At 45.9% G+C, this 11737-nt stretch overlaps 1 protein-coding gene across 1 annotated transcript; it reads right to left on the bottom strand.

Annotated features, from left to right (window-relative positions):
• RAB20 (RAB20, member RAS oncogene family) lies at positions 1 to 11089 on the bottom strand. The gene is made up of 2 exons (XM_054986758.1): positions 10741 to 11089; positions 1 to 907 (listed from the first exon to the last, which is right to left on the bottom strand). The coding sequence occupies exons 1-2, from the start codon at positions 10907 to 10909 to the stop codon at positions 375 to 377; spliced, it is 702 nt and encodes a 233-aa protein (XP_054842733.1). The 5' UTR covers positions 10910 to 11089; the 3' UTR covers positions 1 to 374.
• Positions 11090 to 11737: the final 648 nt, after the last annotated feature.

An 11737-nucleotide genomic window follows, 5' to 3' on the forward strand; every position in this document is an offset into this window, starting at 1 on the left:
TTATGCAAATATTTCAAAATATTTATTACTAAAACAAAAAGTGAAAAAATGTGTCTTTTAAAAAAAGCAGTGATAGATCAGTGAAACATCTCATGAAGAGAAAGTACACAGAACTCAAGACTCCGGAAAACGATTAGACAGTTTTAGATAACTGCTGGTATGAAAGTTTTACTTCAAAATAATTGTTCTCCTCTTCTTAAATTATCTGCCTCTATTACCTCCATACTTTTACTCTTATCAAATTTTACAGAAGATCTATTCTGAAACATGGATTTCCTCTAGTTAACCTTGATATCAGTCTATGTTGTAGCCTTCACCCATTTAAATTGCTATACTCCAATTTAGTGTGAGAGGGGGGAAATCAAAGTAATGGTTTATCTACAGCAGCCAGGTTGTGTATTTTTGGCTGTCTTGTAATTATGTAAGTCTACAGTTTGTGATGATCCTTCAGCTTTCTGCTCTAAAATTGTTGGTACCACCATATCAAATACAGTCTCAAAGAGCTGGTCCACCATATATCCAGATTTTGCACTAGTTTCAAAACACATTTTTTCTGCTGCTGGGGCATCCTTCTCATCCATCATTTTGTACTTTAGGATCTTCTTATAAAATGCTATCGCGTCATCCATGCGGACTTGTTTTTTCACTTTCGTAGGCACACTGCTGCTGATGGGTTTCTCGGACAAATGTCCATCTTCTGCCTCTGGAACGCAGGCACAAGCATCCGTGAGGTCCACTTTGTTCCCGACAACGGCAAAGATGCAGTCCCTGTTGGCCGTGTCTGTCAAAGCCAGGAACCTGTCCTCCAACTCCACTACGCTCTGAAAGTTGGTGACATCGTAGGTGAGGATGACAGCAGCTGCACCTCGGCAGTACATAGATCCAAGGCCATGAAACTGCTCACGTCCTAGAAGAGGGATGGAGAAGCACAGAGAGCACTTTACGCTTTTCCAAAACGTTTTAAAAGAAAAAGAACATGGACACACAGCTAGCCCGTCATTAAGGCTATATTGAGTTCTATAATAAACAGGCTGATCACATGTGAATTCTTTATGCATCTAGGAAGCATAGCATATGCCTTAGAGGGCCCTCATCCGTCTTGTTTGGTGTAGTGGTTAAGAGCAGCAGGACTCTAATCTGGAGAGCCAGGTTTGATTCCCCCAGTCCTCCACTTGAAGCCAGCTGGGTGACCTTGGGCCAGTCACAGTTCTCTGGAGTTCTTTCAGCCCCACCCACCTCACAGGGTGATTGTCATGAGGATAATTACAACATACTTTGTAAACCACTCTGAGTGGGCATTTAGTTGTCCTGAAGGGCGGTATATAAATTGAGTGTTTATTATTATTATTATTATTATTATTATTATTATTATTATTATTATTATTATTATTATTGATGGGATGGAGAAAACACCTTTCCCTTACTCTCCTTCTGCTGCTGCTGAGCCATCTGTCACCAAGTTTTATGATGGCCAAAACATATAACTGCTTAGTTTCACATTTCTGCAGACCTAACCCTATTACACTGCTGGATCGACGCCGCATCCTGTTGATGGTATTGACTTACACTGTGAAACTGCACCCTGAGTCTCGGTGAGAAAAGCAGGCTATAAATAAGTTATTTCACTGCTTCCCTCCACCAAATCAGAGAGGAAGTTTATTTGCTCAGCAGGGTCCTTGGCTGATTTTAGATTGGATTAAACTGGCCACACAGCCTCCAATCCAGAACTGTGGAATGGTGCGGAGGAGAAGCAGGGAAGTAAGAAGCTGCCCGGAGATGTTAATACAGTCCACCATCCCTTGCCCATCCTTCATAAGGTCTTGATGGGGCTGGGTAGCCTCCAAAACATTTAAAGGGCTGCCCACTCCCATTCTGCGGTCACCCCACTGGCTTCCTATCAGTTACCAGGCACAATTCAAAGTCATGACTATCACGTTCAAAGCGCTTGGTGGCCTTGGCCCCTCATAACTGTGTGACTGCCTCTCCTCCTGTGTTCCACCACAGCGGCTTCACTCAGCTGGTCAGGGCCTTCTGTAGATGCCAACCTGCAGGTGGGCAAAATCAACAGTTGCCTTCACACAGGCTTTTTTCTATGGTAGCCCCCACTGTATGGAATGGCCTGCCCGAGGAGGTCAGGAAAGCTCCCCATGCTCCTGGATTTCCGCAAACTATGCAAAACTGTATTGTTCAGCAGGGCTTTATACCCGATTATAGGACTGTGTCAAAAGAAACAGCTCAGAGAGATGCCTTGGTAGGGACAAGGACTGAACGCTCTGCTACTGGATACTATCTGCTGATGTAGATATGCATCTACTAGCAAATTTCCTGCTATGCTTTGTTTCAGATAGATTTCATCTCTGCGCTCTGCTTTGTGCTTGTTTAAAAAATTTTCTGCTACTGTGCCCTATTGGATCTGTTTCCCAGAATGTCCTAAGTGTTCTTCACTATTATACTTTGCTCAGCAAATGTTCTAGTTGTTTATATTGCATTTTCACTTGCACTGTTGTAATCTGCCTTGGATCTTGGTGAGAAAGGTGGAACAACAACAACAACAATAAATTCAAAGCTAGCCCTGCATCTTTAAACAGGGTACACAAAGCTTGGACCAGAATTGGGCTTCTGTCACAAAGATTGCTATCATTGCTTCCACCTTCCATAATCATACCTGCCTTCTTCAGTCCCCTATTTGGGGGGGGGCTTCACAAAAATCAGGAAAGGGAGTAGCAGAGAGTCTGGAAGAGACAGTCAATATGCACACAAGCATGTAGAAAATGGCTATTCTCAAGTAGCTTGATACCGACACACCCTTGAAGTTATAAAAGCCCCAACCGTGGTCCAAGGTATTCCAGCACTACAGACTTTAGTCCTTCCCAGATTTGTCCCCAGCACCGCTGCGGCTACATCGCTCTTCTACACCCTGCTGGAAGCAGAACCATAGCTGTGGCTTCAGATCATAAACACAGCTACCTATTCCCCATAACAGCTGTGTCAAGCACAACTTTTGCACTACAAAGGCAAGTATGTGGAGCGAGAGACTAGCCTAGGAGTCGAGCCTCACAATAAAACCGCAAATGACTCAAGAGGCAGCTACCGGACTCTTGTTTGGGGAAAGTGGCACTGAACCTATTACTCTGGTCTAAATACAGCATCACTAGCTCCCTTTTTTGTTTCCAGACCTAATTCGAAGCGCTGGTTTTGAGCCAGAAAGCTCTAATTGCTATTTTTTATGATATTTTTGTATGACGCTTTTAAATGTCTTAATATGGAATGTTTTAAATGTTCTTAATATTGTTATCTGCCCTAAGCCTGCTCACGGGGAGGGCGGAATACAAAGACGATATAAAATAAATAAATAATTGGTTTGGGACCGAGATATCTGAAGGACCGCCTGCTCTGACGTAAAGCTACCTGTGTACTTAGGTCATGCAGAAATGCTGCCTGTACTGCCACCATCAGAGGTAAAACAGGAAGACACCCTGAAAGAGACCTTGCTATTGTTTCTATGACATCTTGACCCCCAAAGAGCACAGGATTTGCTTGCAGTTCTCAAACTAGGTATCACAACCCAAGAGGGTCACAACCTTTTCACGGGGAGGAACAGGGTGCTGAGCAATCTCTCTTACCACAAAGGCAGCCGTTGGATGAGGAAGCTCTGGGTCTGCATCCTTCCAACAGTGGGAGAAGGAGGAAAGAAGGTAGCACTTGCACCTTCTCCTTCTTGGAAATCCTCATTCCATCAGAGCAGGAGAGAGAGGCTCAGCCTGCCAGGTAATTTACTAAAATGAGCCTTAGCATCCCTTCTCACAGCTTCAGCACATCAGGTTAAGAGAGGCTGGGGTTGGGACAAGAGTCGTTCGTTGCTATGTTGATTCCGTGTACAACCCAAAAGTGACAAACAGCAGCTATTGGAACTGCTGGAGACTCCGTGGTAAATTCCAGCGATTCCTAGAGCTACTCCCTGTCACTTCCTGGTTGTACCTGGAAGTGATGTAATGACATTGGCAATGTTACTGTTTTTTTTACATTTTCCTCCCACTGCTGTTTGGAGTTGTGGTGGGCAACTAGGCTTGCCAGCAGAATTCCTCTCACCATAGTGGGAGACTTGGAGCCAAGCAACATGTGACGAATGACACTTGCCTGGCAAGTGAACAGACTCACGTGTATTCCTCCCTGTTCACGTGAGTCTGTTCACTTGCCAGGCAAGTGTAATTCGTCACTTGTAGCTTGGCTCTTGGAAAGCCTTGGCTAGAGCTGAGCTCTGCTGCAGGACTCAGTTCTTGCTTGGTGTGGGAGGCAGCAGGTGGTCCAAACCAAGCCCCAGCCTGTGCTGGTGCAGCACAGGGTCCCAAAACATAAAGAGAAGAAATACCTTCTGCTTCAAGAAGTTGCAGTACCACTGGACTAGAGTTAGCTAGGAATTAGAGGAATTAGGAATCATGCATCTGATGAAGAGAACTGTGATTCTCAAAAGCTTATGCTACAGTAAAGTTGGTTTGTCTTAAAGGTGCTACTGGACTCTTCTATTTTGCTACTACAGACTAACATGGCTAACCCCTCTGGATCTAGGAATTAAGAGTTTCTAAGTTAGGAAACTATTGGGGTTGTATGTTCATGACATAATGACAGACAAGCTGGGACTTAGCTTCTGATTTAAGAACTGTAAATGGCAACGGGGGCCCTCAGAGAGAGAGATAGGAGAAGTTGTGGTCAGTGCTTTTAACCCCGTTTACGCTTCAGCCTTTCAGACTTCTCCCCTACCAAATGGCGAAGAAAGTTCAGAGCCGCTGAACCGTACTGAAATCCTGGTATCAGACAAAGAGACAGGCATGTGATAAGCTGCTGCTGGAAAGAGGAAGCACAGAGAGTCTTCTCTTGCGAGGGCTTGCGAAAGAGTACAGGGAAATTCCTCACGTCGCCCACTAGACTGGTAGAGGTTTTTTATGGCATAAAACCTCCACGCAGGATGACTCTGGCAGAGTGAGATCAGATGAGAGGCAGACCCACGCTCCCCTGTTTTCCGGGCGGGAATGACATTTAGTTTCTCTTAGACATAAATAGAGTGATTCACAAATCTGAATTGAGCTCAGTTTCCTAATAGAATATAAAGACCTGGAGCTCCTCACAGGGATCTTGTAAGAATATGTCAGGGATTTTCTCCACAGAACTCCTTCCCCTGTGAGGCTCCCCCATCTGGTACCAAAGTGTCTGTCCTTTAGGATGGTGTTTAAAACGCTTATTTTCTACCATGCATTTAAGTCAGTCTATACAGGAATCATAAGCTTGGGAGGGTTAAATGATTTGGGACCCCCCCCCCCCCCAATAACACAATAGCTCAACACTGCTGAGCTCCACAGTTAAGAGGAATTTACCTTACCGTGAAGTGAACACTGTCAGTCTAGCTTTTTAGCACAGTAACAAGTACTGAGGTTTGAGGAAAGGAGAACAGGAAACTACTCCTTGAGCTCTGGATTTGGACAGTACAATTATTATTTTTTAAAATTAATTTTTACTTCATTTATACCCCACCTTTCTCCCCATTGGGGACTCAAAGAAGCTTGCAAAATGGTCAGTGTTTTTAACCTCCAACAAACCCCTATATAGCATAGGGAGTAAAGGGTTAAAAAATTTCTTACGGTTTCATCCTTGCTTCATCAAATGTGTCCAAGTTTGGCCAGATTATAGCGCTCAGCAGGTACTTTCTTTGTATGAAACTTCATACCGATGGGGCAAATTGTCTTCATTTTACGGCGGATGCAATATCCAGGTTGTATAATGGTAAAAAAGTAAAGGTCCAACACTGAGTCATTACAGACCCATGGGGGGATGTCACATCACAATGTTTTCTTGGCAGACTTTTGTTACAGGGTGGTTTGCCATTGCCTTCCCCAGTCATCTACACTTTACCCCCAGGAAAGTGGGTACTCGTTTTACCGACCTTGGAAGGATGGAAGGCTGAGTCAACCTTGAGCTGGCTACCTGAACCTGGCTTCCGCCAGGATCGAACTCTGGTCGTGAACAGAGCTTGGGCTGCAGCTTACCACTCTGCGCCATGGGGTAGAATGCTAAAAAACAGGATTCTACCTCTCCCGATTCCAATACATTATGAGAATTGTGAGGGGGAGGGGAATCAGCTTTCTGTGGAGAACTTAGGTGGGTAACCACGTTGGTCTGCAGTAGAATAGCAGGATTTTAGTCCAGATTTTCAGAGTGAAAGTTTATGAGAGTCAGAGCTCCCTTCTTTGGACATATGCAGGAATGGAGATCCCGGAACCTTTACCTGCCCAAAGTAATCTCTCTATGGGAATTCTCAGGGCGAACCACTACATGTGTCATGCAGCTGATTAACTAGTACTAGTCACGTTGTACTATGGATATAAAGCATCTTTTGTACTAGTGTTTCTATGGAAAGATCTTACAGCGTTATTATTTGAGGACATATGAGTGAAGACATCCATCAGCAGGGATCCTCACAAGAAATCATTATTCGTTATACTCAAAAGGAGTTGTTGACCAACATACATGTGAGTGTGTAAAGTGCCATTGAATCAAGCTGCAGCTATCTTATGGTGACCCTAGCCAACTTGAGGACTATTAAACTATTCCATAGTTTCCACTGACAGCAGAGAAATAAGCAACACTCAATTACTTTTTGCGCAAATGATTTCAGGGTGCAATTTTAACTGACGACAGAAAAGGAGAAGTTCAGAAGAGCTTCCAGGTTTATTTTGCAAAATTATAGCCTAGTCCTTCCTTGCATTTCTTAAGACACAGAAATTGTTTCAAAAGAGTTACGAAACTTTTCATCAAAATGCCTCCAACATCTTGAATGACATTTAGAACAAGTTTCCTTAAAGTAAAAACACAGCACACCACCAATTCACTGTATAAATGACAATTGCTACTGTAGGATGAAAAAAAACTCAAACAGATCCATTTTGATCCTGTGACAGTACGCCAGTGTTGGGGATCCTACACTAGTGTAAAATCACAGCATTACATTATGCCAGTTTAACACTCAATGCCAGGTGTCCTAGATGGTATTTGGGACATTCTAGGGAGGAGCTGCATTTAGTAGGGACACCAAGATGACTATATCATTACTCCAATGAAGAAGTTGCGTAAATGGAAAAAGCACTCATTGAACTCAATGGAAAGCCAAAATGACTGCCTGCCTCCCACTCCACCTCCACAGCCGAGCTATGAATTCCAGCGAACTCTGCAGACAGCTGCGGCTCACCACCAGCACCAGCAGCCTGTCTCAGAAATGTGACACAAATAGAGTGGGGAACTTTGTGGATACTATGAATGAAAGGCCTTTTGAACAAGAGAGAGAAATCACACCTATCAAGGTATCCCAACTATGGTATGCACTCATGTCCTCCACGAGGTTCAATTTTTGCTTACGTTATTCGCACTGTGATTTCACTTGTAGGAAGTGGTTTGCTCACTTCCTTGAGCGATGCGTTGGTTTTGTGACCCCAGCCACAGAGAAACTATGGGCGCCAGGCCGGGGTTGTTGTAAGCTGCTCTGCTTTTGTTTCCATGGCACAATTTCAATATGCATCATTATTTATCATGTAACACGCCCAGTACACATTTTGGACTGATTTACAAACCATGGACCCAAGAAGGAAAAACAGAAGGGAGTATAATAAAAATGGCCCATTTTGCAAGGACGTATGATGTGCGTTTAACACCTCCATGTGCAGCACATCTACTAGTCAAGAGCTGTGAAGGGACATTTGCCACCCTGTGAAGTGACCCAAGGCACATTTGGGGGGGGGGGCACCACGCTGCAGCAATCCATTTGCTGGAACAGATCATCTTCTCAACCTGTTCTTTGCTGCTTCAAGATGCTTTTGGGGCTGCATATGGCAATTCCTAAACAATCAACAGGTTCCTTCTTCTTGTGAGAGTTTGAATACCAGGTTACCTTTTGCCCTGCAAACCGAAATGGTAGCTGGGAGAAGAAGCAATCTTTTAGAGTAATGGGAAGCCCTACAGGGTTACTTTTAAAGGCAGCAATGCAGCCGACAGTGAGGAGTTTATCTCCTCTAGTTTCTGGGCAGGGGCACCAGCAAAACACCTTGAGCTGCCCGCTTCCAAGAAACATTAGGATCAAAACACTCTTTTGTTTTAAGTTACATTTGCTCATGCATCAAAAAAAAAATAAGGAAATGATTATGTTTCGGCTTCTCCGGTATCTTCTGCACCCCAGAAATAGTAAACACAATCTGGTCTCTCACACTTTGCTCACACCTTTCGCCTCCATGACCCACACTTTTCCTCAGTCTTTCAGACCCAGCTGGTCAGGGGCAACACAGAAGCTGGGGTCAGGGGTCTGCTAAACGTTAATACAATATATGCCTTTTTAGCCTGAATTTTTCATTCTAACCTCCAATCTGTTTTACCACTTAAATCACAGCATGCAATCTACTGCGTATTTAGTCAAAGGCAGCAAACTAAGCATTATTATTATTTTGTAGATTTTTATTCTGGCCTTCCTCCAATAAGATCTAGTGGTTTTTACACACGTGTTGGGAAGGGTGTAGTACGGACAGAAAGCAGAATGACTTGTAAATGCATTTGCCTAATGCTCCAGGCATTGTCCACTCGTTTTTAAATGTTTCTGTAGCAATGGGAGCTAGAAGCTTGAACTGACCACAAAAACGAAAGCTCTCCGTCTGCCAAATTCCCTGCCAGACAATTTGTTGTCATGGGGAATTTGCAGCCTCAAGGAACAGACATGTTCTTTCATAACCCCGTATTACATAGGCGTAATCCAAGTACGAGGACCTTTTTTTTCTCCAAATAACAGGGCTTACATGCATTTAACAGCACCATGCCAATGGATGGTATGCCTAAACATTACCTGTCTTTTCCTTAGATTATCTTGGTTACTTTTTGAATCTTCATGGCTGAATAATTTTTTTTCAAATTTTATTTCATTTATACCCATCTTTTCTCCCCAATGGGGCCACAAATGAGCTTACATTGTTTCCTGCCCTCCATTTTTTCCTCACAACAACCCTGTGAGGTAGGTTAGGCTGAGAGTCTGAGCAGGGAATTTGAACCTGGTTCTCCCAGATCCCAGTCTGACGCACTAACCCCTACATCATGCTTGCTCTCTGTACATATGTTACTTTGGACACATGAAGAAGAAGGAGTTGCGCACTGTCCCTACTGCCGACCTCCCAACGATTGGATGCATAGAACTAAAACCGGTTCAGGTAGGCAGCCATTTTGATCTGCAGTAGACCAGCAGGGTTTGAGTTCAGTCGCACCTTAAAGACCAACAGCATTTTTCAAGGACATAAGCTTTCGAGAGTCAAAGTTTCCGTCTTCTGATACCTAACTAAAATGGTACAGAGTCATAGGGTGTAGCTCATTGAGGCTGCCCCCTCTGCCACAAACTTGCCTCAGTAACCTTGGGCCAGTCTCTTTCTCTCAGGGCCAAGCTACAAGTGACAAATGACACTTGAACGGCAAGTGAATCGACTCATGCATATTTCTCCCTGTTCACTTGCCATTCACTTGCTCTCCACTTGATCACTATGTGGAGCACTATGTGGTCGAGTGGAGCACTTGCTGTTCAAGTGTCATTCGTCACTTGTAGTTTGGCCCTCAGCCTCACTTACCTCACAGGAGAATTTGAGTCCAGTGGCACTTTAGAGACCACAAGATTTTCAGGGTATTTAGAGACCTTGGAGACCAACAAGATGTTCAGCTTTGGCAAGTCAAAGCTCCCTTCTTCAGACGCAACTATTTGAAAGAATACTTTTTTTAACATCATCTCAGGTAGGTAGCCCTGTCAGTCGCAGTAGAATAGCAGGGCTCGAGTCCAGTGGCACCTCAGAGACCAAGAAGATTTTCAGGGGATAAACTTTAGAGAGTCAATGCTCCCTTGTTCAGGAATATTATAACCTCTATATGCTGCGTGTTATCAGGGAGCTTTGACTCAGGAAAGCTTACGCAAAAGAATACTTCTTGGCAGGGGTTTTTTTTCTAGGAAAAGAGGTAGCGGAACTCTCAGGAGGGAAATGAGGAAAAAATACACAGGATTCTTTGAAATAATATCATTTCCAAGCACTATTGCCAAGTATTTTCAAGAGGTTTCGGAACTCTGTTCCACTGCGTTCCCCCTGAACAAAAGCCCTGCTTCTTGGATATTGTTTCAGTAAAGTAGCTGTGTTGGGCGAAGTAGAAAAGGAGGGCTCAAGGCCAGTGGCACCTCAGAGACCAAGATTTTCAGGGGATAACCTTTGGAGGGTCAAAGCTCCCTTCTTCAGAAATATTATAACCTATATCTACTGCATGTTATCAGCGAGCTTCGACTCAGGAAAGCTTATGCAAAAGAATACTTCTCGAACACTCAGTAAAGTAGCTGTGTCGGTGGAAGTAGAACAGCAGGGTTTGAGTCCAGTGCACCTCAGAGACCAAGAAGATTTTCAGGGGATAAACTTTGGAGAGTCGAAGTTCCCTTCCTCAGGGTTACCTCACAGGGTTGTTGGGAGGGTAATATTGGGAAGGGACAGCCTTGAACTCTTTAAAGAGGGTCAAAATGTACTGGGCAGACAGACAGACAACCCGCCCCCCTCAGGGCACTCCGGCGGGCTCCTCCCTGCAGCCCCTAGCCAAAGCGCCCCCAAACTCTGGCGGCGCAACGCTGTTGCGCACGGGGAAGAGCGAAGCGCCGGAGCGCCAGCCAAGCCAAGCCAATGCCCTCGGCCCGCCGCTCACCTGCCGTGTCCCAGAGGGAAATGTGGTGCGGGCCCCACTGCTTGAGGAAGAAGGCGCCGCCGACCGTGCTGACGGTGCCCTGGAAGCGGCGCTCCATGTAGCGGTGCAGCAGCGAGGTCTTGCCCACGTTCACGTCCCCCAGCAGCACCACCTTGCCGTCGGGCTTCATGCCGCCCTCCCAGGCACCGACCCAGCCGGGACGCCGGGCAGGGAAGGCGGGGCTCCCTCTCCGCCTCCTCCCGGGCAGCCGGAAAGGGAAAGAGCCGGGCGGGTCCTCGGGAGACCTCGCCGCCCAGGCGCCCCGGGCCGAGTGGGGAAGTTGGGCCGCTCGGAGGGCGCCTGGGCGACGAGGCGGTGCAGTGCGGTGGGAGGGACAGGAGGCCGAGGTGCGCCACGACGGCCGCTTTGGGAGCTCGGAAGCTGGAAACTCTCCGCAGGCAGTCTGGCCGACGTGAGGCCGCCGGTCCCGTGGCCGGGCGGGCCAAGCTACTCTGGAGAGGGCGCCCTTCTGCCCCTGCTTATGGCAATGGGGAAGGAGCTCTTCCACCTTAGGAACAGGGGAGGTGGAGGGCTGCGGGAGAAGGGCGAAGAGAAGAGCGGGCGAAATAGCCGAGTCTGGTAGCAATAAGACGAGTGTCTTTCACCGGGGGAAGAGGCTTCTCTGGTTTTCTTGCCGTGGCTGCCCATACGGGCCTCTGCACGGCAGATTTCCGCTACGTTTTCTTGCCCTGTCCACTCTCAGTGGTGATTCTCTCTCCACCACCAAGGCCATGGGGAGCATTTTCAGGATTTTTTTTAAAAAGTCTGCAATTCGGTCGTGTAATACTTAAAATGTCTGTCAGGTTTGCTGACTCGGCGCCTTTTTTTAAAAGTGAGTCCTTATGAGGGGACCTGGACAGCCCAGGAAAGCGCAATCTCGTCTGATTCAGAAGCTAAATAGGGTTGGCCTTGGTTAGTAAATGGATGGCAGACCTCCAAAGAAGCGCAGGGTTGTTGT

This window comes from Eublepharis macularius, chromosome 1 (assembly GCF_028583425.1).
Source record: "Eublepharis macularius isolate TG4126 chromosome 1, MPM_Emac_v1.0, whole genome shotgun sequence".
Taxonomy (NCBI): domain Eukaryota; kingdom Metazoa; phylum Chordata; class Lepidosauria; order Squamata; family Eublepharidae; genus Eublepharis; species Eublepharis macularius.

Coding starts and splice junctions, on each gene's coding strand:
- RAB20 (XM_054986758.1), bottom strand. CDS start 10,909: ATGAAGCCCGACGGCAAGGTGGTGCTGCTGGGGGACGTGAACGTGGGC. Junction 908..10,740: donor TTCCCTCTGGGACACGGCAG/GTGAGCGGCGGG, acceptor TCCCTCTTCTAG/GACGTGAGCAGTTTCATGGC.